Genomic DNA, 24,423 nt, shown 5'->3' with positions numbered 1-24,423 from the left:
GAGGATCAGTTTACCTGTGAGGAGGCAGCAGCTGGGAGGTGACATCTCCTTACACAGAGGTGCATGCATGCAAAGCACACTGACAGTATGCACCTCACACACATCACAGAGGATCAGTTTACCTGTAAGGAGGCAGCAGCTGGGAGGTGACATCTCCTTACACAGAGGTGCACGCATGCAAAGCACGCTGACAGTATGCGCCTCACACACATCACAGAGGATCAGTTTACCTGTAAGGAGGTGACATCTCCTTACACAGAGGTGCACGCATGCAAAGCACGCTGACAGTATGAGCCTCACACACATCACAGAGGATCAGTTTTACCTGTAAGGAGGTGACATCTCCTTACACAGAGGTGCATGCATGCAAAGCACGCTGACAGTATGAGCCTCACACACATCACAGAGGATCAGTTTACCTGTAAGGAGGTGACATCTCCTTACACAGAGGTGCATGCATGCAAAGCACGCTGACAGTATGAGCCTCACACACATCACAGAGGATCAGTTTACCTGTAAGGAGGTGACATCTCCTTACACAGAGGTGCATGCATGCAAAGCACGCTGACAGTATGCACCTCACACACATCACAGAGAATCAGTTTACCTGTAAGGAGGTGACATCTCCTTACACAGAGGTGCATGCATGCAAAGCACGCTGACAGTAAGCGCCTCACACACATCACAGAGGATCAGTTTACCTGTAAGGAGGTGACATCTCCTTACACAGAGGTGCATGCATGCATAGCACGCTGACAGTATGCGCCTCACACACATCAGTGACATCTCCTTACACAGAGGTGCATGCATGCAAAGCACGCTGACAGTATGCGCCTCACACACATCACAGAGGATCAGTTTACCTGTAAGGAGGTGACATCTCCTTACACAGAGGTGCATGCATGCATAGCACGCTGACAGTATGCGCCTCACACACATCACAGAGGATCAGTTTACCTGTAAGGAGGCAGCAGCTGGGAGGTGACATCTCCTTACACAGAGGTGCACGCATGCAAAGCACGCTGACAGTATGCGCCTCACACACATCACAGAGGATCAGTTTACCTGTAAGGAGGCAGCAGCTGGGAGGTGACATCTCCTTACACAGAGGTGCATGCATGCAAAGCACGCTGACAGTATGCACCTCACACACATCACAGAGGATCAGTTTACCTGTAAGGAGGTGACATCTCCTTACACAGAGGTGCATGCATGCAAAGCACACTGACAGTATGCACCTCACACACATCACAGAGGATCAGTTTACCTGTAAGGAGGTGACATCTCCTTACACAGAGGTGCATGCATGCAAAGCACGCTGACAGTATGCGCCTCACACACATCAGTGACATCTCCTTACACAGAGGTGCATGCATGCAAAGCACGCTGACAGTATGCGCCTCACACACATCACAGAGGATCAGTTTACCTGTAAGGAGGCAGCAGCTGGGAGGTGACATCTCCTTACACAGAGGTGCATGCATGCAAAGCACACTGACAGTATGCACCTCACACACATCACAGAGGATCAGTTTACCTGTAAGGAGGCAGCAGCTGGGAGGAGACATCTCCTTACACAGAGGTGCACGCATGCAAAGCACGCTGACAGTATGAGCCTCACACACATCACAGAGGATCAGTTTACCTGTAAGGAGGTGACATCTCCTTATACAGAGGTGCATGCATGCAAAGCACGCTGACAGTATGCGCCTCACAAACATCACAGAGGATCAGTTTACCTGTAAGGAGGTGACATCTCCTTATACAGAGGTGCATGCATGCAAAGCACGCTGACAGTATGCACCTCACACACATCACAGAGGATCAGTTTACCTGTAAGGAGGTGACATCTCCTTACACAGAGGTGCATGCATGCAAAGCAAGCTGACAGTATGCACCTCACACACATCACAGAGGATCAGTTTACCTGTGAGGAGGCAGCAGCTGGGAGGTGACATCTCCTTACACAGAGGTGCACGCATGGAAAGCACACTGACAGTATGCGCCTCACACACATCACAGAGGATCAGTTTACCTGTAAGGAGGTGACATCTCCTTACACAGAGGTGCATGCATGCAAAGCACGCTGACAGTATGCGCCTCACACACATCACAGAGGATCAGTTTACCTGTAAGGAGGTGACATCTCCTTACACAGAGGTGCATGCATGCATAGCACGCTGACAGTATGCGCCTCACACACATCAGTGACATCTCCTTACACAGAGGTGCATGCATGCAAAGCACGCTGACAGTATGCGCCTCACACACATCACAGAGGATCAGTTTACCTGTAAGGAGGTGACATCTCCTTACACAGAGGTGCATGCATGCAAAGCACGCTGACAGTATGCACCTCACACATATCACAGAGGATCAGTTTACCTGTAAGGAGGCAGCAGCAGCTGGGAGGTGACATCTCCTTACACAGAGGTGCACGCATGCAAAGCACGCTGACAGTATGCGCCTCACACACATCACAGAGGATCAGTTTACCTGTGAGGAGGCAGCAGCTGGGAGGTGACATCTCCTTACACAGAGGTGCATGCATGCAAAGCACGCTGACAGTATGCACCTCACATACATCACAGAGGATCAGTTTACCTGTAAGGAGGCAGCAGCTGGGAGGTGTCATCTCCTTACACAGAGGTGCACGCATGCAAAGCACGCTGACAGTATGCGCCTCACACACATCAGTGACATCTCCTTACACAGAGGTGCATGCATGCAAAGCACACTGACAGTATGCGCCTCACACACATCACAGAGGATCAGTTTACCTGTAAGGAGGCAGCGGCTGGGAGGTGAAATCTCCTTACACAGAGGTGCACGCATGCAAAGCACGCTGACAGTATGCGCCTCACACACATCACAGAGGATCAGTTTACCTGTAAGGAGGCAGCAGCTGAGAGGTGACATCTCCTTACACAGAGGTGCATGCATGCAAAGCACGCTGACAGGATGCACCTCACACACATCACAGAGGATCAGTTTACCTGTAAGGAGGCAGCAGCTGGGAGGTGACATCTCCTTACACAGAGGTGCACGCATGCAAAGCACGCTGACAGTATGCGCCTCACACACATCACAGAGGATCAGTTTACCTGTAAGGAGGCAGCAGCTGGGAGGTGACATCTCCTTACACAGAGGTGCACGCATGCAAAGCACGCTGACAGTATGCACCTCACACACATCACAGAGGATCAGTTTACTTATATGGAGGTGACATCTCCTTACACAGAGGTGCATGCATGCAAAGCACGCTGACAGTATGCGCCTCACACACATCACAGAGGATCAGTTTACCTGTAAGGAGGTAGCAGCTGGGAGGTGACATCTCCTTACACAGAGGTGCACGCATGCAAAGCACGCTGACAGTATGCGCCTCACACACATCACAGAGGATCAGTTTACCTGTGAGGAGGCAGCAGCTGGGAGGTGACATCTCCTTACACAGAGGTGCACGCATGCAAAGCACGCTGACAGTATGCGCCTCACACACATCAGTGACATCTCCTTACACAGAGGTGCATGCATGCAAAGCATGCTGACAGTATGCGCCTCACACACATCACAGAGGATCAGTTTACCTGTAAGGAGGCAGCAGTTGGGAGGTGACATCTCCTTACACAGAGGTGCACGCATGCAAAGCACGCTGACAGTATGCGCCTCACACACATCACAGAGGATCAGTTTACCTGTGAGGAGGCAGCAGCTGGGAGGTGACATCTCCTTACACAGAGTTGCACGCATGCAAAGCACGCTGACAGTATGCGCCTCACACACATCACAGAGGATCAGTTTACCTGTAAGGAGGCAGCAGCTGGGAGGTGACATCTCCTTACACAGAGGTGCACGCATGCAAAGCACGCTGACAGTATGCACCTCACACACATCAGTGACATCTCCTTACACAGAGGTGCATGCATGCAAAGCACGCTGACAGTATGCTCCTCACACACATCACAGAGGATCAGTTTACCTGTAAGGAGGCAGCAGCAGGGAGGAGACATCTCCTTACACAGAGGTGCACGTATGCAAAGCACGCTGACAGTATGCGCCTCACACACATCAGTGACATCTCTTTACACAGAGGTGCACGCATGCAAAGCACGCTGACAGTATGCGCCTCACACACATCACAGAGGATCAGTTTACCTGTAAGGAGGCAGCAGCTGGGAGGTGACATCTCCTTACACAGAGGTGCACGCATGCAAAGCACGCTGACAGTATGCACCTCACACACATCACAGAGGATCAGTTTACCTGTGAGGAGGCAGCAGCTGGGAGGTGACATCTCCTTACACAGAGGTGCACGCATGCAAAGCACGCTGACAGTATGCACCTCACACACATCACAGAGGATCAGTTTACCTGTAAGGAGGCAGCAGCTGGGAGGTGACATCTCCTTACACAGAGGTGCATGCATGCAAAGCACGCTGACAGTATGCTCCTCACACACATCACAGAGGATCAGTTTACCTGTAAGGAGGCAGCAGCAGGGAGGAGACATCTCCTTACACAGAGGTGCACGTATGCAAAGCACGCTGACAGTATGCACCTCACACACATCACAGAGGATCAGTTTACCTGTAAGGAGGCAGCAGCAGGGAGGAGACATCTCCTTACACAGAGGTGCACGTATGCAAAGCACGCTGACAGTATGCACCTCACACACATCACAGAGGATCAGTTTACCTGTAAGGAGGCAGCAGCAGGGAGGAGACATCTCCTTACACAGAGGTGCACGTATGCAAAGCACACTGACAGTATGCGCCTCACACACATCAGTGACATCCCCTCCACAGAGGTGCACGCATGCAAAGCACGCTGACAGTATGCGCCTCACACAATATTACACAGGCATTTCCGCACAGGCTGCCTCCCAGGGCTTTCCAGAATGGAGAGAGTAAAGAGGCCCAGGTCCAAGGTCCATTGGCTTTAGGAACTCTCAGATATTATCACAGAATTATCCATGTGCCCTGGAGAAGTACAAGTGTGCGACAGAGTGGCAAACTCGGAAAAGATTAACTGTCCATTCTTCAGAGGGAAGGCGACACTGTGGTGCCAGATTACCAGTTCCCTGAGAAAGCCCCCTTACCCTCTCCTGTAACCGGGTGCAGGCTGATGCTTCCCATGCAGACCTTCCTCTAACAGTGCGCAGCAGCCTCCACAACCCTGCCCTAAACATCCGGCCAATACAGTACAGTGAGCCCGGGTTTGGACGCGTGTTTTCCACGCGCTAGCTTTACCCCCTTATATGGTAAAGGGTAATAGTGCATCGAAAACGCGCGGCCAACCCCCCCGAAACTAATAGCGCCCGCAACATGCAAATGCATGCTGATGAGCCTATTAGTTATGCCCGCGCGATTCACAACGCAAAATGTGCAGCCAAGCCGCACATTTTACTTTCAGAAATTAACACCTGCCTAAAGGTAGGCGATAATTTCTCCGGGCACCGGGAAAGTGCACAGAAAAGCAGAAAAAACAGCTTTTCTGTGCACCCTCCAACTTAGTATCATAGCGATATTAAGTCAGAGGCCCCAAAAAGAAAAAACATTTTTAAATGTGCCCGCAGCCCACGGGTCGAAAAACGGACGCTCAATTATGCCGGCATCCATTTTCCGAACCCGTGGCTGTCAGCAGGCTCGAGAACAGACATCGGAAAAATTGAGCGTCAGCTGTCAAACCCGCTGACAGCCGCCGCCTTCTTTTACCGCGGGCCCTCATTTCAATTTTTTTTTTTACTAAATCGCACGCCTAGAAGAGTGGCCGGTGCACGCGTTGGGACAGTGGGCGCTCGCCCGCTCTCCCGTGCTTTTTTCTGTATCGGCCTGCGTGAGCATACGTAACCCCTGCTCCGCTTCCTGTCATAAGCCGGCACAGGGTGCTGCTTGCCCACACACCTCCTGCTCTAACCAGGCACGGGGAAGTGATGCCCGTATAGCCCCTGCACTAACCGGACACTGCCATTTGTGCGTCCCTGCTCTAACATGGCTCAGGCAGCCGCTATCCCTGCATCCCCTGCTCTAATCGGGCACTGCCGCCTGCATCCCCTCTGTGCTAATCAGGTACAAGGAGCTACCTCTCCATGCATCCTCTGCTCAGACCTTGCACTGCAGTCTGCACGCCCCTGGTTATAACTGGGTGCAGGACACTACCAGCTGTGCATGCCATGCTCTAACCCCTGTCCTAACCAAGTGCCGGGCTCTGCTGCCTGCACCTCCTGCTCTAACCATGCACTGCCGCCCATGAATCTCTGCTCTGATCAGGTACTGCCAGCCACCAGTTCCCTGTACGTACCAGGATCAGTCCAGGACACCTGGGTTGTGACTCCGCACCAGCAGATGGAGACAGACTAAAACTTGTGGGCGGAGCCATATATAAGCCCCTGTGCCAGTCACAGCCCCTCAGTCTTACTCTGTCTCCAGTAGATGGTGCAGGTCCGGTCACAGCCCTGCCTGCCCTGGTTCTGGTACTCCGTCAGGGTCGGTTCTTTTTTTATTCCTTTAGGCCAGTTAGGCTACGTTGTTTTCTGTTTGGGTAATTTTCCAAATTGTCCCTTAGGTCCCTTCGCCCTGCCTCCCAGGGGGGTTGTGAGGTTCTGAGGGGACCACCCCCCCCTGGTTGAGGCCGCTGCTAGGGTCGAGGACCCAGCTGGCCTAGTAGCAGCGTCAGGGGTGACACCGGGGAGCCCGGTTCACTCACCCCTGCTGGATTAGGGCTCCAGGACCGTGGACAGCGACAGGCTTTCTTGTTAAAAAAAAAAAAAAAAAAAAGGTTTGCTTTTATTTTCTGCCGGCTCTCTCTTGCTTCGCGGCGCCGCTCGCAGGGGGGGGCGCCGCCGACGGGGGGAGGCCGTTCGAATTTTTTTCTTCTGTTTTCGTCGCTCCTGCTGCTCCGTCTTCGCGCCTCTTCGCCGGCATGCCTCGCGGCTCGGTCTGCCGGGCCTGTGGCTCGGCGCGCGCGCGTCTTTCGCGCGAAAGTCTCTGCGCGGCCTGCATCCCGGGCGGAGAGGGGTCGTCGGGGGCGCCTCGGGGGGCTCGTTCTCGGCCCGCGCGATCGCCTCCGCGCGGGGGGGGCGCCGTAGAAAAGCCCCAAGAGCTTTTCCCGATCAGCGCGGGAGTGGCGGCCATTTTGGCCACGGGCCGCGAAATGGCGCGGGAATCGGCAGGGCCTTCGGCCTTGCCTCCCGCGCTTTCCCCGCAGCGAATCGCGGTCGGAAGGGGTCCCTCGGGGGACACAGGGTCCCCGGGGAGTCCCGATGATTTTTCATCTGATTCGGGCTCTCTTTCGGAGGACCTTGCGCTTTTGTTGCGCAAGGTCCTAAAATACAAAAAAAGCAAGCGCGGCCGGAGTGAGGCTCGCAGAGCTCCACCGCTGAAGAGGTCCCGGAAGCCTTCGGGGGTCGCGGAGGGACCCCAGGGCACCTCGCGGGGGAAGCGGCCTCCACGTGGCGTCCCACAGGAGGCCGACACCGATTCCTCCCCCGAGGAGGACGCTGATTCCCCTGAAGAGACCCAGAAGGGGCCCGACGATGTAGGAGCGGACGGCTCCGCTACGTCCGGCGTAGCCAAAGGCTCACAGGCTGTGGAAGGAGACGATCCCAAAGTGGTCAGGCTCTTCCGTAGGGATGAATTGCCACCTCTAATTCCAGCTATTATCCAGGAACTGGGAATAAACCCCCCTCCGGCGGTGGTTCGTCAGGAAGCGAACATGGATCCGGTCCTGTTAGGCCTCACGGGTCCAGCAGTTGCTTTTCCGTTCCATTTTTCCTCAACAGACATCATGTTCCGGGAATGGGACACCCCGGAGTTAGGGTTGAAGGTCAGCAAGGCCATGGACAAACTTTACCCGCTTCCGGAGGATGCGCTGGACCTTCTCAAGTTTCCCAAGGTGGATTCGGCGGTTTCGGCGGTAACGAAAAGATCTACTATCCCGGTTACGGGTGCTACAGCCCTTCGGGACCTTCAGGACAGGAAGCTGGAAGTACAGCTCAAGAAGATTTTTGAGGTTTCAGCGCTAGGAATTCGGGCCGCCATGTGTACGAATTTCGCTTTGAGAGCGGGCTTACGCTGGGCTCAGGTCCTTCAAGCCAATGCGGACCTTTCGGCAGACGAGGCAGCGCAAGCGGATAAGTTGGAAGCGGTAATAGCATATGGCGCAGATGCACTCCACGATCTACTGCGCACTTCGTCTAGATCCATGGTGGCGTCGGTCTCGGCTCGCCGCCTCCTGTGGCTACGCAACTGGGCGGCGGATGGCTCTTCAAAGGCTCACCTCGGGGCGCTGCCATTCAAGGGTAAATTGCTGTTCGGCAAGGAATTAGATGACTTGATGGCTTCCCTGGGGGAAAATAGGGCTCTCAGGTTGCCCGAAGATAGATCCAGGTCGCGGCCTTCCTTTTCAGCCAGGTCCCGCTTTCGTGGGCCCAGGAGGGCGCGGCCTCAAAGGTCGTCGGGGCACTCGTTCAGGTCTTCCTCCTCCCGTACCCCACAGTGGCAGCAGCAGCAGCAGCAGTCCTTTCGTGGGAGGCGTTTTGGTAGACCAGGGGGTGCCCTGGCCATCACGGCGCCCAAGTCTTCACAATGAAAGAGGGTCGGCCCTTCTCCCGCAGCAGCCTCGGCACGCTGTTCCCAACGTCGGGGCGCGGTTGCTGTCGTTTTACGAGAGATGGGCCGGAATAACGTCGGACCAGTGGGTCCTCACCGTGATAAGACACGGCTACGCATTAGATTTTGCTCGCATTCCAGTGGACAAGTTCCTGGTCTCACCCTGCAAGGCTCCCGAGAAGAAGGCGGCGGTGCTAGACACCATCCGCCGCTTAGAGGACTTGGGAGCCATCTCCCCCGTTCCTGTCAGCCAACAAGGAAAGGGCCGTTACTCCATTTACTTCATCGTTCCAAAGAAGGACGGCACGTCCCGACCAATTCTGGATCTCAAAGGGGTGAACCGATGCCTACGCGTTCCTCGCTTCAAAATGGAGACCATCCGGTCCGTCATCGCCGCGGTCCGGCCAGGCGAGTTCCTGGCCTCCCTGGACCTCACGGAAGCGTATCTTCACATAGGTATCCAGCCGTCATTCCAACGCTTCCTCAGATTCTGCATTCTGGGTCGGCATTACCAGTTTCGGGCGCTCCCTTTTGGGCTCGCAACGGCCCCTCGTATTTTCACGAAGGTGATGGTCGTGGTGGCGGCGCAACTGCGCCGAGAAGGTCTCCATGTCCATCCGTACCTGGACGACTGGTTGATTCGGGCGAAATCCGAGGATCAGTGTCGGATGGCGGTGGCCAGGGTCCTCCATCTGTTGCAGTCCCTGGGATGGGTGGTCAACTTCAGCAAGAGTCATCTGACACCAACGCAGACCCTGGAATATCTGGGAGCTCTTTTCGACACAAAGCAGGGCAAGGTGTTTCTTTCCCTCGAACGGATGGTCAAACTGCAAACTCAGGTACAACGCTTGTTGTCTCTCCGCCAACCACGAGTCTGCGACTACCTTACGGTCCTAGGGTCTATGGCTTCCACGCTGGCGCTGGTGCCATGGGCGTTCGCTCATCTGCGACCTTTACAGTCATCCTTGCTTTCCCGCTGGAAGCCGGTCTCGGAGGATTTCCACTTACCACTTCCTCTAGCGGGACACGCGAGATCCAGCCTGCGTTGGTGGCTGGACCCCAGTCACCTTTCCGCCGGAGTCTCCCTCCTGGTGCCCAGTTGGACAGTGGTGACCACGGATGCCAGCCTCTCCGGTTGGGGAGCGGTCTGCCTAGGGAGCTCAGTTCAAGGCCTATGGTCGGTGTCGCAAGCCCAGTGGTCTATCAATCGCCTAGAGACCAGAGCGGTCCGTCTGGCCCTGCAGGCTTTTCTACCATTGCTGAGGGGAAAGGCGGTCCGAGTGTTGTCGGACAATGCGACCACCGTGGCATACATCAACCGGCAGGGGGGGACCCGGAGCCCCCAGGTGGCGGAGGAAGCTCAGCGCTTGATGGCCTGGTCGGAGCTACATCTCAGCAACCTCGCAGCGTCTCACATTGCGGGAGTCGACAACGTGCAGGCGGACTATCTCAGCCGTCATCGTCTAGATCCCGGAGAGTGGGAGCTGGGGGACGAAGCTTTTCTTCTCATTTGCGAAATGTGGGGAGTACCCCACATGGATCTGATGGCCACGTGGCACAACGCGAAGGCCCCGCGATTTTACAGTCGACGTCGAGAGCGGGGGGCAGAGGGCGTCGATGCGCTGGTGCTTCCCTGGCCGACGGATGTGCTGCTCTACGTGTTTCCCCCATGGCCGATGATCGGCAAGATTCTACGGCGCATAGAGTTGCATCCGGCCAACGTGATCTTGGTGGCACCGGAGTGGCCTCGCCGGCCGTGGTTCGCAGACCTCGTACAACTGGCAGTGGCGGCACCCCTTCGGTTCCAGGGAATGGCGGCCCTACTTCATCAGGGCCCCGTCTGTTTGGAGGATGCGGATCACTTCTGTCTCGCGGCATGGCTTTTGAGAGGAATCGACTGAAGAGAAAAGGTTATTCAGATGCGGTGGTGGCCATGCTACTGCGTTCCAGGAAGCAGTCGACGTCTTTGGCTTACGTCCGTGTCTGGGTTGTCTTTGAGGACTGGTGCGTGCAGCGCGGGGTGGACCCCACTTCGGCTTCCGTCGCTGAGGTTCTGGCGTTCCTCCAGGCGGGTCTGGCCAAAGGTCTGGCGTGCAGTTCCCTACGAGTCCAAGTGGCGGCGCTGGGGTGTTTGCGAGGTAAGTCTCTGGCGATTCACCCGGATATTGCTCGTTTCCTTCGGGGTGCTAAACACCTTCGCCCCCCGTTACGTCTGCCTTGTCCGGCTTGGAACCTCAATTGGGTTCTCTCCGCTCTATGCATGGCGCCGTTTGAGCCCTTGAAACGCGCGACTCTTAAGGATCTCACTTTAAAGACGGCATTCTTAGTGGCGATTGCCTCGGCACGGCGTGTTTCCGAGTTACAGGCCCTGTCCTGTAGGGAACCCTTCTTGCGTATCTCTGAATCGGGGGTTTCCTTACGGACGGTCCCTTCCTTTCTACCGAAAGTGGTCTCGTCCTTTCACGTTAATCAATCGGTGGAGTTGCCCGCCTTTGCGTGCGGAGACTCCTCTACTACTGAAGAGAGGGAGTTACGGAAGCTTGACGTGCGGAGATCCCTTCTCCGATATCTGGAGGTCACTAATCCGTTTCGGGTCACAGATCATCTGTTTGTCCTGTTTTCTGGACCAAAGAAAGGAGCTGCAGCGTCCCGCACAACGATTGCTCGTTGGCTCAAGGAGGCCATTGGTTCGGCTTACTTGGTGCGGGGCAAACCTCTTCCCGTGGGGCTGCGGGCTCACTCGACTCGTTCTCAAGCAGCGTCTTGGGCGGAAGCTTCTCAGGTGTCGCCTCAAGAGATTTGTAGGGCGGCCACCTGGAAGTCGTTGCATACTTTTATCCGGCATTACCGGCTGGATGTCCGGGCTACCGATTCTGGGGGTTTTGGAGAGAGGGTACTCCGAGCGGGACTCTCTGCTTCCCACCCTCAGTAGGTTGCTCTGGTACATCCCAGGTGTCCTGGACTGATCCTGGTACGTACAGGGAAAGGAAAATTAGTTTCTTACCTGATAATTTTCGTTCCTGTAGTACCAAGGATCAGTCCAGGATCCCGCCCGCAGTGCTGCGCTGAAGTAATGGAGAGTCCGCTCTGTGTTTTTTGATTTGCTCTGTTCCGCTTGTTCGCTCTCTCGGTTGGAGAGTCCGTTTCCAGAAGGGGTGTTTCTTTCCCCGTTAGTTAGCGGTATCTAGTTTGGTTTACTTCTCTGGTTGTGTTCTACTTTGACATTCCGTAAGACTGAGGGGCTGTGACTGGCACAGGGGCATATATGGCTCCGCCCACAAGTTTTAGTCTGTCTCCATCTGCTGGTGCGGAGTCACAACCCAGGTGTCCTGGACTGATCCTTGGTACTACAGGAACGAAAATTATCAGGTAAGAAACTAATTTTCCTTTGTGCATCCCCTCTGTGCTAATCAGGTACAAGGAGCTACCTCTCCATGCATCCTCTGCTCAGACCTTGCACTGCAGTCTGCACGCCCCTGGTTATAACTGGGTGCAGGACACTACCAGCTGTGCATGCCATGCTCTAACCCCTGTCCTAACCAAGTGCCGGGCTCTGCTGCCTGCACCTCCTGCTCTAACCATGCACTGCCGCCCATGAATCTCTGCTCTGATCAGGTACTGCCAGCCACCAGTTGTGCACCCCATGCTCTACATGGGTGTAGGTCACTACCATGTATGTTCTCCCCCTTGTATAAGTGGGTGCAGAGCCCTGCCACCTACACCCCCTTCTGTGTACTAACCGGACACAGGATCCTGCTGCCTACACTTATTCTCCTACTCTAACTGGGCACAGAGCACTGCCGCCTGCCCCTCCTGCTTTAACCAGACACAGGCTGCTGCCGCCTGCACTCCCTGCTGTAATCAGGCACAGGCTGCTGCCGCCTGCACTCCCTGCTTTAACCAGACACAGGCTGCTGCCGCCTGCCCCTCTTGCTTTAACCAGACAGGCTGCTGGCGCCTGCACTCCCTGCTGTAATCAGGCACAGGCTGCTGCCGCCTGCACTCCCTGCTTTAACCAGACACAGGCTGCTGCCGCCTGCCCCTCTTGCTTTAACCAGACACAGGCTGCTGCCGCCTGCCCCTCCTGCTTTAACCAGACACAGGCTGCTGCCGCCTGCACCCCAGGCTTTAACCAGACACAGGCTGCTGCCGCCTGCACCCCCTGCTTTAACCAGACACAGGCTGCTGCCGCCTGCCCCTCCTGCTTTAACCAGACACAGGCTGCTGCCGCCTGCCCCTCCTGCTTTAACCAGACACAGGCTGCTGCCGCCTGCACCCCAGGCTTTAACCAGACACAGGCTGCTGCCGCCTGCATCCCCTGCTTTAACCAGACACAGGCTGCTGCCGCCTGCACCCCCTGCTTTAACCAGACACAGGCTGCTGCCGCCTGCCCCTCTTGCTGTAACCAGACACAGGCTGCTGCCGCCTGCACCCCAGGCTTTAACCAGACACAGGCTGCTGCCGCCTGCACCCCCTGCTGTAACCAGACACAGGCTGCTGCCGCCTGCCCCTCCTGCTGTAACCAGACACAGGCTGCTGCCGCCTGCACCCCTGCTGTAACCAGACACAGGCTGCTGCCGCCTGCACCCCCTGCTGTAACCAGACACAGGCTGCTGCACTCAGTGCCCCCTAACAGGGTGCAGTGTGCGCCCCGGGCTCATAGGTTTACATTCTGCTGCTATCGTTCGTTTCACAGCCAACTCCAGGGTTTGTATTTTTCACAGGTGGATGCGCCAGGCCCCTCCTATGTGTGACTGCACTTTAAGCAGTTTCACCTCTGTAAACGTTCATATTCTAAGTCTTTTTAGTGTAGTTTTTTAGTCGTTTCGCGGGTCTGCCTTTCCGTTATGCTTTACAGATGTTCATGTTTTATCGCTGTTACAGATCCTTTTGATCTCCTTCTTTGTGCCTCCCGATGCGGCCAGCGTGAAACACGGCCCGTGTCGGGGGACTGACAGTGCTGTTACTGTGAACGGATTATACTGCAAGATGCGTCTGCCTGATCATTGATTTGACGGAATAAAAATCCTACCGATACCTGAAGATGCCTTTTGTGCCTCTGGACGCCCTTCTCTCGGTGGATTTACCCCTTGGAGCCTTCTTGTCCTTCTCCCGTTTGCTGGTTTACATAGAAATGACCTAAAACACCCAAACTCCTTTGCCTGGCCAGTCTCCAGGTCATCTGGCTGCACGCGGCCACGTTGTTAATGTAAGAAACAGAGCTCCCAGGGGCTGACGGTCTGCACGCAACCTGGTGGCATCTCCTCTCTTGGGCGCTCGATCCCACAGTCTAACGAGCTGGCGCGCTAGACGGGACGCGCAGTGGATAACTTGCACGTCCCCAGCACATCCGCGCCGCCGAGGGCCCGGCAGACGCGGCCGTCGGCCGGTTAGGGAAACGCACGAGCATCCCTTTTCCTAACCTGACCACTGTCAAGTTTTCTGTTGTTGTTGCAGCTTTCTGTGCTTCCTCCTGCTTAGCCTTGCAACGATATTAAGCAGGAGAAACCACAGGGGAAAAAAAAAAAAAAAAAGATTATATGTTTTGCTCTTCTGAACATGGCTCGGGGAGCCTCAAACACTAACCCTGGCTCTGGCGTTATAATGTGCGCGTCAGGCTCCCCTTTTTTTCCTTAGATGGGGGAATACCAGCTAATAGCCGCAGCATGCATTTATTTCTTATTTATTTACATGTGATGAGTGCTGTTAGTTTCATGGGGGGGGGGGGGGGGGGGGGGGAAGGGGTTGGACGCCTGTTTTGGACGCGCTGATCCCCTTATAGCGTAAGGGGTTGTGGACACGCGTCCAACCACAGATTAAACAGTGCGCTCGGCTGAATGCACTGCATTGCATGGGCCCAGCAAGCAAGGATTCAGTCACTGCACGTTCAGGCACTGGGACAGAGCTACGGAAACCTTAGGGACAATTCAGACTCAGGCAGGACAACAGGCAGGGCAGCTTGATGGCGATAAGACACAGGGGATCCCTTCCTGGTCCTCCCCGTGCTGAAATGCTGGGCGGGGTAAGCACGTGAATACACCTTACACTGGGCAGCTCTGCACTAGAAAACGTAAGTCCTGTGGGATAAGGAGCTTGCAAAGCGACGCTGGATTTTAGGCAGCACCTTTACTGCTGTATCAAGGCCAGTCCTCATTTCTGGGTGTGCTACGATCAGAGACACAGCAGCGCATGCCAAAGGAGAATAGGTGAGCCGGGCTGGACACGCCGCTGCAGGCCTCAGCTAGCTACAACCGTCCTATGAACCAAAACGCTCAACAATAACCACCTGCTGTCTGCTCATATCCGCAGGGCTGTTTCTTCCCAAGCAAGATCCTGTCAGAACAAGCCGCAGCGAACCGGACTATCCTCATGACAGAGCAAGCAACGTGCCACGTGCTGCCTCGCTCAGATTATCAGACACCAGCGGTGCCCAGCGCCATGCTGAGTCAGCCCAAGACATACATGAAGCCCATCTCCAAGAGTGGCCAAGCCGTGTCCTTAGGGAAGACGCAAAAAAGAGTGGATCCATTTCCGATTGCTCACTCCCAGGGATACGCAATGGTTTTCCTAAGTTTGCCTGCCTAATAATGGTCGTGGACTTTTCCTCCAACAACTCGTCCAGACCCCGCTATGCTAACTGCCTCCAACCCATCCTCCAGCAACAAATTCCATGGCTTGAGTATGTGCCGATTTGTTTTAAATCCGAGAGCAGTCCCCTACTCGCTACGATCCGAAAGGGTCAATAACTTTCCTCTATTTACCCGCCCCCATCCCTCTCATGACTTGAGAAACCTCGAGCATCTTCTCTCGGCCGTCTCTCTTCTGCGGATCCTGAACAGCCCTAACCTCTCTAGCCGTTAGCATTTTGGTAGTTTATTTATATTTCACTTTTCAGGCACTTCGAAGCGGACTGCATTCACGTCCTCTGGCTACTGCCCTGCTCTGCACCTCTTCTGCTTAAGTCTTTTTCTGAGATGAGGAGCGACCAGAACTTTACACAATACTCAAGGTGCGCGAGCACCATGGAGCGATACAGCAAATATCATAATGCCCCCTGTTTTATTCTCCAGTCCCTTCCTAATTTTCTATTTTCTCTTTTTGACCGCTGCCTCAGAATGGGCCGAGCACCTCAACGTATTGTCCCTAACGATTCGAATATCTTTTTCCTGGGCGGCGACTCCTAATACTGAACCGGGATTGCACATCTACACATAGGATCCTTTTTCCTTACGTCGCATTAAATTTCATCTGCCATTTAAACGGCCAGTCCTCCCAGTCTCGGGAGGTCCTCTTGCGGTTCCTCATGATCTGCTCATGTTTTAGCAGCTTTGAATAGTTGTGTGTCATCTGCAGATGTGATCACCTCAGTCTTCGTTCCCTTTTCCAGGTGAATTATGAGTAAGTTAGAGAGCACAGGTCCCAGTACAGATCCCTGGGGCGCTCCACTGGAAAAGCTGACCATTTATGCACAGCGTCTCTTTCCTGCCTTTTAACCAGCCACTAATCCGCAAGAGGTCACTGCTTCCTATCCCAGGACTTCACAATTTCCTCAGGAACCTCTCGAGGGATTTTTTTCAAATGCCTTCCGAAAATCCAAACACACTCTCCTTTAACATCATGTTTATTAACACCTTCCCAAAAAATATGGTAGACTTGTAAGGCAAGACTTACCTATGGTAAAACTAGATCAGCTCTTCCCTGTTAAGCCATGTTTATCCATATGGCCAATAATTTTGTGTTTAAGAATAGCTTCAACCATTTTGTCCAGCACTGAATTCAGGCTCTGGTTTATAGTTTAAGGTCAACCCTGGAACCCTTTTTAAAAATTGATGTTAACTTGGCCATCCACCAGTCTTTAGATACTGTGGCTGTTTTTAATGGAAGACTACGTATTACAAATAACAGGTCTATAAGTTCATATCCAAGATCTTTCAGAATTCTGGAGTGAATACCATCTGGTCCTGGTGATTTGTCACCTTTTGCTCTATTACATCTTCCATTTTCAGAGTGATTTGCTTCACCAGCTAAGCTCAATCCTTCTCCTCCCCCACCGGTTACTACATTCTCTGTGCCCTGTCCCTCTCCCCCCCATTACCACATTCTCCATGGCTGTTTCCTATCTGAGAACCAGGGACATGCTCTATTGTGCACGCAGCATTCACTCTATAAACAGGGTTCCCCAAACTCAACCCAGACGGGTTTCGGGATTTCCACAATGAATATGCACGAGATCTATTTAGCATGCAATGAAGGCTGTGCATGCAAATGAATCTCATACATATTCATTGTGGAAATCCTGAAAACTCAACTGGGTTGTGGCCCTCAAGGACCAAGTTTGGGGACTCCTGTCCTAGAGTAAGAAACCTCCAAGAAAGGGGGCAGAGAAGCCTGGCAGGGGCAGGCAGCGAATTCAGGCCCATTGTTCATCCCCTCTCCCCCATAAACTCTGCCTTTCTTTGAGGAGTCAGCATGAACAGAAAGGGGAACCTGGTGTGATTGCATTGGTGACTAATTGAGCAAGAAATGGATGTGGAAAGAGAAGTTCTACACACACACACACAGTCCCTGTTACTGCCTGTCCCAAGCACATGCAATGAGAATGAGAAGGCATTAGGGTGAATGGTATCGCCCGCAAGGGAACGCGCGTGTGTGTGACACAGCTCTAATACCACCATACTACAGCATCGCCAGTTTATTGTACAGTGCATTTCAAACAGATGTATCTCCAACAACCATCTCTAAGGAGGACACTCCTTGTGGCCTTGATATAGTCAGGCGCGCTCAGCTGTGCACACGTTTTGTGTGTAGAACTTTACTCCTGTTGTAGCGCGGAGTTTAGCGAACAGAAAACGTGCACAAACCTTGTACTCCTCCATGCAGATCTCACGTTAATCAAGACATTAGCTATTACTTCTTAAATCAGGTTCTCTAAATGCTGGAAATTTCACTCCTGCTGAGGGTGCAGTAAAGTGTTAGTCTGGGAGGCTGAACCCCGAGTTGTGGTGTGGGGCACAGAAAACAGAGCTGGTGCACAAATCATGTTTGCTGCATATTGTTGTGCACACATAACAGGAGTCAGGAGCCTAACCTTTAGGGACACAACATATGTGCGGACATCATGATTTCTGTTTAGAAAACATGGTTTATGTGTACTAAGCAGGCCTTTGTTTGCACATTTTTGGGTTAGAGTGCCTTTTTTGTTTTTTTTTTAAACTCCCGATGCATTAACATACTGTTATGCATACTGCATCGGGGGCCTGTCAGGTCAACACCTTCATGAATAGACAATTACCCACCCATCCCCTCCCCGCCTCTCCACCATTTAACTCCTCCAAAATGATAAAGGGGAATGGAACAGCTTCCCTATGAGGAAAGACTAAAGAGGTTAGGACTTTTCAGCTTGGAGAAGAGACGATTGAGGGGGGATATGATAGAGGTGTTTAAAATCATGAGAGGTCTAGAACGAGTAGATGTGACTCGGTTATTTTCACTTTCGAATAATAGAAGGACTAGGGGGCATTCCATGAAGTTAGCAAGTAGCACATTTAAGACTAATCGGAGAAAATTCTTTTTCACTCAACGCACAATAAAGTTCTGGAATATGTTGCCAGAGGATGTGGTTAGTGCAGTTAGTGTAGCTGGGTTTAAAAAAGGATTGGATAAGTTCTTGGAGGAGAAGTCCATTACCTGCTATTAATCAATTTTACTTAGGAAATAGCCACTGCTATTAATTGCATCAGTAGCATGAGATCTTCTTAGTGTTTGGGTAATTGCCAGGTTCTTGTGGCCTGATTTGGCCTCTGTTGGAAACAGGATGCTGGGTTTGATGGACCCTTGGTCTGACCCAGTATGGCAATTTCTTATGTTCTTATGTCCCATGGCAGTGGCTTCAGTCTCTTACCACCCTCTCAAAGTTAGGCGGCTAAACCCTTTGAAACTTAACCTCCATGGAACCATCAACATAAAAATATTTTCCAAACTCAGACTGAACATGAGTTGGCCCAGAAAACAGAGGAAGATAAGTTCCTAGAGGAAAAATCCATAAACTGCTATCAGCAATAGTAGCTTGTGATCTATCTAATGTTTGGGTACTTGCCAGGTTCTTATAGCCTGGTTTGGCCTCTGTTGGAAACAGGATGCTGGGCTTGATGGACCCTTGGTCTGACCCAGTATGGCAGATCTTATCTTCTTAAGAGCAATAGACCAAAGACAAAATTATCGAGTAGGCTCTGGAGGAAGAGAGCTCACCACAGAAACAATAGAGGGTGTTGGCAGAAAAAGACCACTTGGTCCACACGGTCTGCACATTTGTACCTTCCTACTGTGGTCAATCTGTGGTCTTCTCCCAGACTGGATAGGTAAGAGGAAGTCAGATACTTCACAGCAAAATTCAAGGTGGTCTAAAACAGAAAAGCTACTGCAAAGAGGGGGTTCTCAGGTCAAGTAGGACTCTGGGGAGTAGAAGCACACGGCGCAACGCTCATCCTCTAATCACAAATTCATCACAATGAGTGGCGGGGTGACCTAGTGCTGAGAAGCAGGGAAGCCGGGCTTGAAATCCCACTGCTGACGCGCCTTGTGACCTTCAGCAAGTCAATTCATCCTGCGTTACCTCAGGGGCAAACGTAGGGCCTGATTTACTGAAGGTTTTCTCCCATCTCGTGTCTAGGGGGGAAAATGCTTAGTAAATGACCCCCTCAGACTGTGAGCCCTTGGGGATAAGAAAACACCTACAGTGCCTGAATGAAATCTGCTTTGAAATGCCACAAAAGGTAGATGATAATAATAATAATAATAATAAGAGACTCTCCACCATGAGGAACCAGCAGGCCTTTACTTAAACTGATGCATCGCGCCCTGCAGCACGACTTCCGTTTCCCACAACTTATTATAAAGAAACATAGTCTGATTGGTTGGAGAATGGACCTAGGCTATCAATGCCAAATAATGCTGTTTGAAATGTATTTTTGGGATACGTCGGAGCTTGTTACTTATCATTTCTTATTTGCTTTACAGATTAAAAATCCCCCAAAGCGATGAACAAAAACAACATTAAAACAATATTTACACAAAATGACATGAAACAATACTGCAGCAAGAACCTGTCCTGTCACCCAACTCCAAACAGGCAGATCGTAATCTACACAAACAAACAAGACTTGGTCCCAGCCACTGCCACAAGCCAAGTTTGTAATGGCAGATCAGTTTCAGCTCTCAAAACCGAAGGAAGAGCGAGCCAAATACCTGGAATAGCTGCTGAGAAAGATCTGTTGGAGCAATGCCTTCCCACTGCAAAGGAGGTTATTAAAGGAACGGGTCTCCTCCATCAACGCCAGCTTCAGTCCAGCACCACCCCCATGTCATCTGCTGAATCCTCTTTCAAATCTGGGTAGCATCCCCGAGCAGCCGGGAAGAGCCTGGTAACATTGCAGCTCAGTAAACAAGAATTCCAGTTTCATGACCACGGGATCAGAGATCATGGTGGGGAACCACCCCCAAACATCCAGTGGCTTTCTCGGTTATCGCCCGCGACCGCGATATTTTGGCCCATGTCCAGGAGACCTGGAATCTTGCCCCCTGGCCGGGACAGTTGTCGGCAGGACGTCCTGCACGGTTTAAGTGCTCCAGTGGGGGCTGCACACGGCAGCCATCCCTTCGCTGGTAAGGCTGCACCAGGAAAGGAGCCGAGCCCTGCAGTCCCGGTCAGTGACCTCGCTGCTAGTCCCAAGGTCACCGGTTCTGAGCCCATTTCCTGTTTGTCCCCTGAGGCGGGCGAGGGGGTAGACGCAGCTCCCTTTATAGGCGCCAGGGTTTGCATGGCACGCGAACACAGCTGCAAGGCTGGATGGGGCGAGAGAGCCTAGACAGCCTCAGTCCCTGCTTCTGGGGGACTGGGAAAGCCCCTTCCTAGCAGTGGCAATGGGAGGAGGTTGCCTTGGGTGGTAGGTAGTACGTTAGTGCAGTGGTTACTAACGGAGGGGGATCTTGAATTTGGCGGGTTACAGGACCCGAGACGGCATGCGTTCAGAGGGAGATCAAGCCAAATGTCTTCGATTAGATGCTTGGAGAATTAGACCCAGGGGGTGCACTGGATGTGATTTACTAGGATTTCAGCCAGGTTTTTTTTATATTGTCCCACATAGGAGGCTCATGAATAAGCTGAGCAGCCTGGAGATAGCATTAAATGGAGGGATTACCAGTGAAACACCTCAGGGATAGCTCTTGGAGCTGCTTCTGTTAACAGCTTCATGAGCAATATTGTAGATGGATTAGTAGGGACGCTTAGTGAGTTTGCAGAGGACGTGAAGATCTGCAACTAAGTGAATGTTTCAGAGGGAGGAGACAGGAGGAGGAGCAATCTAAGGGGCCAATGCAATAGAGTGCACTCAGCCCAGCGCACTGTATAACCCGCAGTCGGACGTAGGTTAAATAGGCGCTAATCCACCTCCTAATGCAATAAGGGGATTAGCGCTCATTTAACACGCATCCGAGGCAGAGTGAATGAGTTAACGCTTATCACATGCAAATGCATGTTAATGAGCCTATTACTCATTCACTCCAAATGCAAAAAAGATAAATGTGCGCCTCAGACGTACATTTATCACTCAAATATTAATGCCTGCCTGGAGCAGGCATTAACAGCTGAGTGCATTGAAAAGAAGTACAGAAAAGCAGAAAAAACTGGATTTTCTGTACTTCTTTTTCAAAGTAAAAAAAATAAAATAAACTAACTCAGCAGACTGCCACGTTATGAAGACCCACGCCGGTAAACTGGGCCTCGGTTTTCATAACCTGCCGGTCTGCCAGAAATGAAAATGGCCGTCGGTCTTCATAACCGGCAGCCGCAACGGGTCGCGTTAGCAAGGAGGCGCTAAGGTCGTGCAAGCGACCCTAGCGCCTCCTTGCTAGCACCACCCCCTAATGTACATATTGCATGGCGCCATGCGTGCGTTAAGAAAGCGGGCGCTGAAAAGTCAACGCCCGCTTTCCGCGAAGATTATTGCATCGGCCCCTAAGGAAGCTGGAGGAATGGTTAAGGGCTTAGTGGCTAAGATTTATGATAATTACGATCTCATGTTAAGTGTTATTGCTATTGCTATTGTTAAGATCTTTAGTTCTCTGTAAACCAAGTTGATTTGATTTGTATCAAGAAAGTCGGTATAAAAAGCTCTAAATAAATAAATAAATAAATAACTTTCATGCCTAAGCATGCAGTCATGCATTTGGGGCACAAATATCCAGGGAAGCAGGACAGGAGGGAGGGGTGAGGGTGGTTTGAGAGATGAGTGCCAAGCAGGAGAGAAAGCACAGGTTGCACGTGATCGGATTTCGTGTCTGCAAGGTAACAGAACATAACAACACCAGACAGTGGTGGAAGTCAGAGGAATGCTAGGGTTGAAAAGGAGCGAGAGAGAGATGTCCCTGGTGAGCCCTCACCGGGAATCCTGTCCCGGTCTGGAGGCCGCGTCTCTGAAAGGACACGGACATCGTAGAGGCCGTGCAGAGCGTGCATAACGGAATGGCGCAGAGTCTGCACCGAAAGGCCTACGAGATGAGGTTTAAGAACTCTGCATACCCCAAAGGAGAGGAGAGAGCGATCAAGAATCCTCAGAGATATAAATAATGTGACAGAAGCAGGTACTTTTCAGTGGTGGAGCGGGTAAATGAAGGACGGTCCTTTACCCTTTCAAATAACACTAAAAGAGGCAGATTCAAAACAGATCAAAGAAAGGAGTTTGTCGCTCAGCGCGCTATCAAGCAGTGGGATCCATTGCCGGAGGACGTGGTCAAGGCGACAAGCATAGCGGGGTTTAAAAGAGGTTTGCACAAGTTCCTGGAGGAAAACGTCCTTTACACATTAATAGCCGTGCAGACAAAAAAAACCCACTGCTGTACCTGGAATTAGATCTGCCGGGCACTGCTAGAGACAGGATGCTGGGCTCAATGGACTCGGCATCTCCTATGTTCCTATGCTCTCCGCTTCAGAAAGAACACAGCCTGAGCTTTGAGGTCTAGTTCCTCTCTGCAGGAAGTGAGCGTCTGACAGCAGGAATTTAAGCAGCCAGTGGCAAGCATGCACAGAGGGGATGCTGGTTCCAGCTCAACACCCTGAGTGTTACTGGGAACCACTCCAGCCCTCTTACTGGTCTGTCCCCACTGGCCCAGGACGACATTTCCAGATCCCTTTTACTGTTTCCCACCCGCTGTCTCTTTTTGATTACCTGAAAATTAAAATGTGGGTTGGGTTTTTTTTTTTAAACTTATGGCAAACAGGGATTGCCTGGGAATCTCTGTGTGGCCACAAATCCTCTGCCGTAGGAGCGGAGACACCGGGCGCTAGCCCCACTCACCAGAGTCGTTCCCGGCGCCGCCGCTCCCGCCTGCATCTCCGGCCCTTGCAGCTGGCCCTTCCGCAGACCCTCGCTCCATTCCTCCGGCAGCAGTTTCATTGGGGGGGGGGGGGGGGGAAGCGAAGCTGCCTCCTCAGCCAGCCCCCTGCCCGGTGCAGCCGGGAGCTTTACCAGGCTCGCGCCACGGCGGCAGCCGGCAAGGAAAGGCAGAAGCGCGCTCCGCAGAGGTCCCGGCAGGGCTGACAGGAGCCGGTTCTAGGGCACAGCTCCTCTCTACCTGAGGCCAGGTGAGCTGGCCCCGCCCCAGCTCCATCAATGCGTCGCCACAGCAACCCAGCTTTGTGAAACTGGAGCTGTCAGGCAGGAAAAGGAGAGAGAGAGGGAAGCCACAGCACTTTGCTTCTTAAAGGGACAGCTCCCCCCCCCTCTCTCTCTCTCATTTGTCTGCATTAACTCCGGTCAAACCTTTTAGCATCTTCCTAGGGTTAGGCCAAGGCTGCCACCACTGCATGCAGCTCTCTCTCCTGCACATTCCTGGTGGATATTCCTGTTTGTGGCTCTGGAGGGCCGGAGTTGGTCAGCCCTGGGTTAGCTTCACCCGCCGGGAAGCCCTGGCCTGCGTGGAACTGTCCCTCTGGTTTTCCCCACTGATGTCTGTCAGAACCACGGGTCCTCCGTGTACGCTGTGGGGAACATGAGAAGCGGGGCAAGCTGGGAGCCCTCAGCTACGCTGGGGCTGCCCCCGGAGCACTCCCAGGTTACCTGCTGCCGTGTTCCAGGTAAGGTGAGGCCACGAGCGCCAGGCCCGGGGTCTGAGGTAGGGCAGTAAGTCCGAGCCATCATGAACGGGCTGAGCACTGCATCAAGGAACCCGCGGGCTCTGCTTTTCTTAGGGAAATCCAAGGGCGCCAGCAAAACCAGAACCGGATCCGGCCTGTTCAGGAGAGCTGGGAACTCCCTGCCTGTCCTGCAAAGTAACATTTGCAGGACAGGCAGGGGGTGTGGCGCTTGCTAAACACTTTTGAAATGCTAAAGGAGGCACAGAAGATAAAGTTTTGTTTTGGTTTTTTTCAATAAAATTAGCAGTGGAGAAGGAGCTCACCTTGGCAGGAGAATGAGTCAGGGCCACGTTCCTGTCCAATTAAAACAAGCAGGACTACAGGTTCCAGCATGCAGCGGGATGGGCGCGGCTCTGCCTCTCCCTGCTGCCCTAAGCTGAAGCAGCAGCCCCCCCCCCCCCGGTCTGATTTTATTCAGAAGATCCATCGCGTGCAGCTGGGGTTCAGGACCATGCACGGCAAACCCAAGCCGCTCAGGGAGGGAGCCTTTGCCCTCCGGTGCATTCTGGTAACTGTAGTACTGATCTGTCTACAAACCCTGTGGCCTCCTCCTGCCAGCTGTGCACAGCTGTCTCCCAGCTGACGTGTGCAGGGTGCGCTCCGGCACCACGCCCCGCCCCG

The 24,423-nt window shown here is 52.9% G+C and overlaps 1 protein-coding gene and 1 long non-coding RNA gene across 9 annotated transcripts in view; one reads left to right on the top strand and one right to left on the bottom strand.

The window, feature by feature from the left end:
* LOC115091763 overlaps positions 1-20,127 on the top strand; it is a 34,876-nt gene extending 14,749 nt beyond the window's left edge. The window contains exon 3 of one of the 2 annotated variants that reach the window (XR_003856812.1): positions 19,629-20,127. This is a non-coding gene — a long non-coding RNA (uncharacterized LOC115091763). Of the gene's footprint in view, positions 1-13,496; positions 13,600-19,628 lie in introns of those variants that run through there. The other variant, XR_003856813.1, reaches the window with a different exon arrangement.
* LOC115091758 (sodium-dependent proline transporter-like) overlaps positions 1-24,423 on the bottom strand; it is a 163,980-nt gene that overhangs the window by 87,873 nt on the left and 51,684 nt on the right. For 2 of the 7 annotated variants that reach the window (XM_029601938.1, XM_029601940.1), the window contains exon 1: positions 22,964-23,227. The exons of 1 other annotated variant lie outside the window; for it this stretch is intronic. In XM_029601938.1, coding sequence (XP_029457798.1) covers positions 22,964-23,062 — 99 coding nt within the window. In that variant the 5' untranslated portion in view covers positions 23,063-23,227. Of the gene's footprint in view, positions 1-22,963; positions 23,230-23,725; positions 23,855-24,065; positions 24,085-24,423 lie in introns of those variants that run through there. 4 more of the 7 variants (XR_003856811.1, XM_029601944.1, XM_029601939.1 and 1 more) reach the window with 4 other exon arrangements.

Source organism: Rhinatrema bivittatum, chromosome 5, assembly GCF_901001135.1.
Source record: "Rhinatrema bivittatum chromosome 5, aRhiBiv1.1, whole genome shotgun sequence".
Classification (NCBI taxonomy): Eukaryota; Metazoa; Chordata; class Amphibia; order Gymnophiona; family Rhinatrematidae; genus Rhinatrema; species Rhinatrema bivittatum.
The sequence above is the reverse complement of the archived record's forward strand: the minus strand, read 5'-3'. Positions and strand labels throughout refer to the sequence as shown.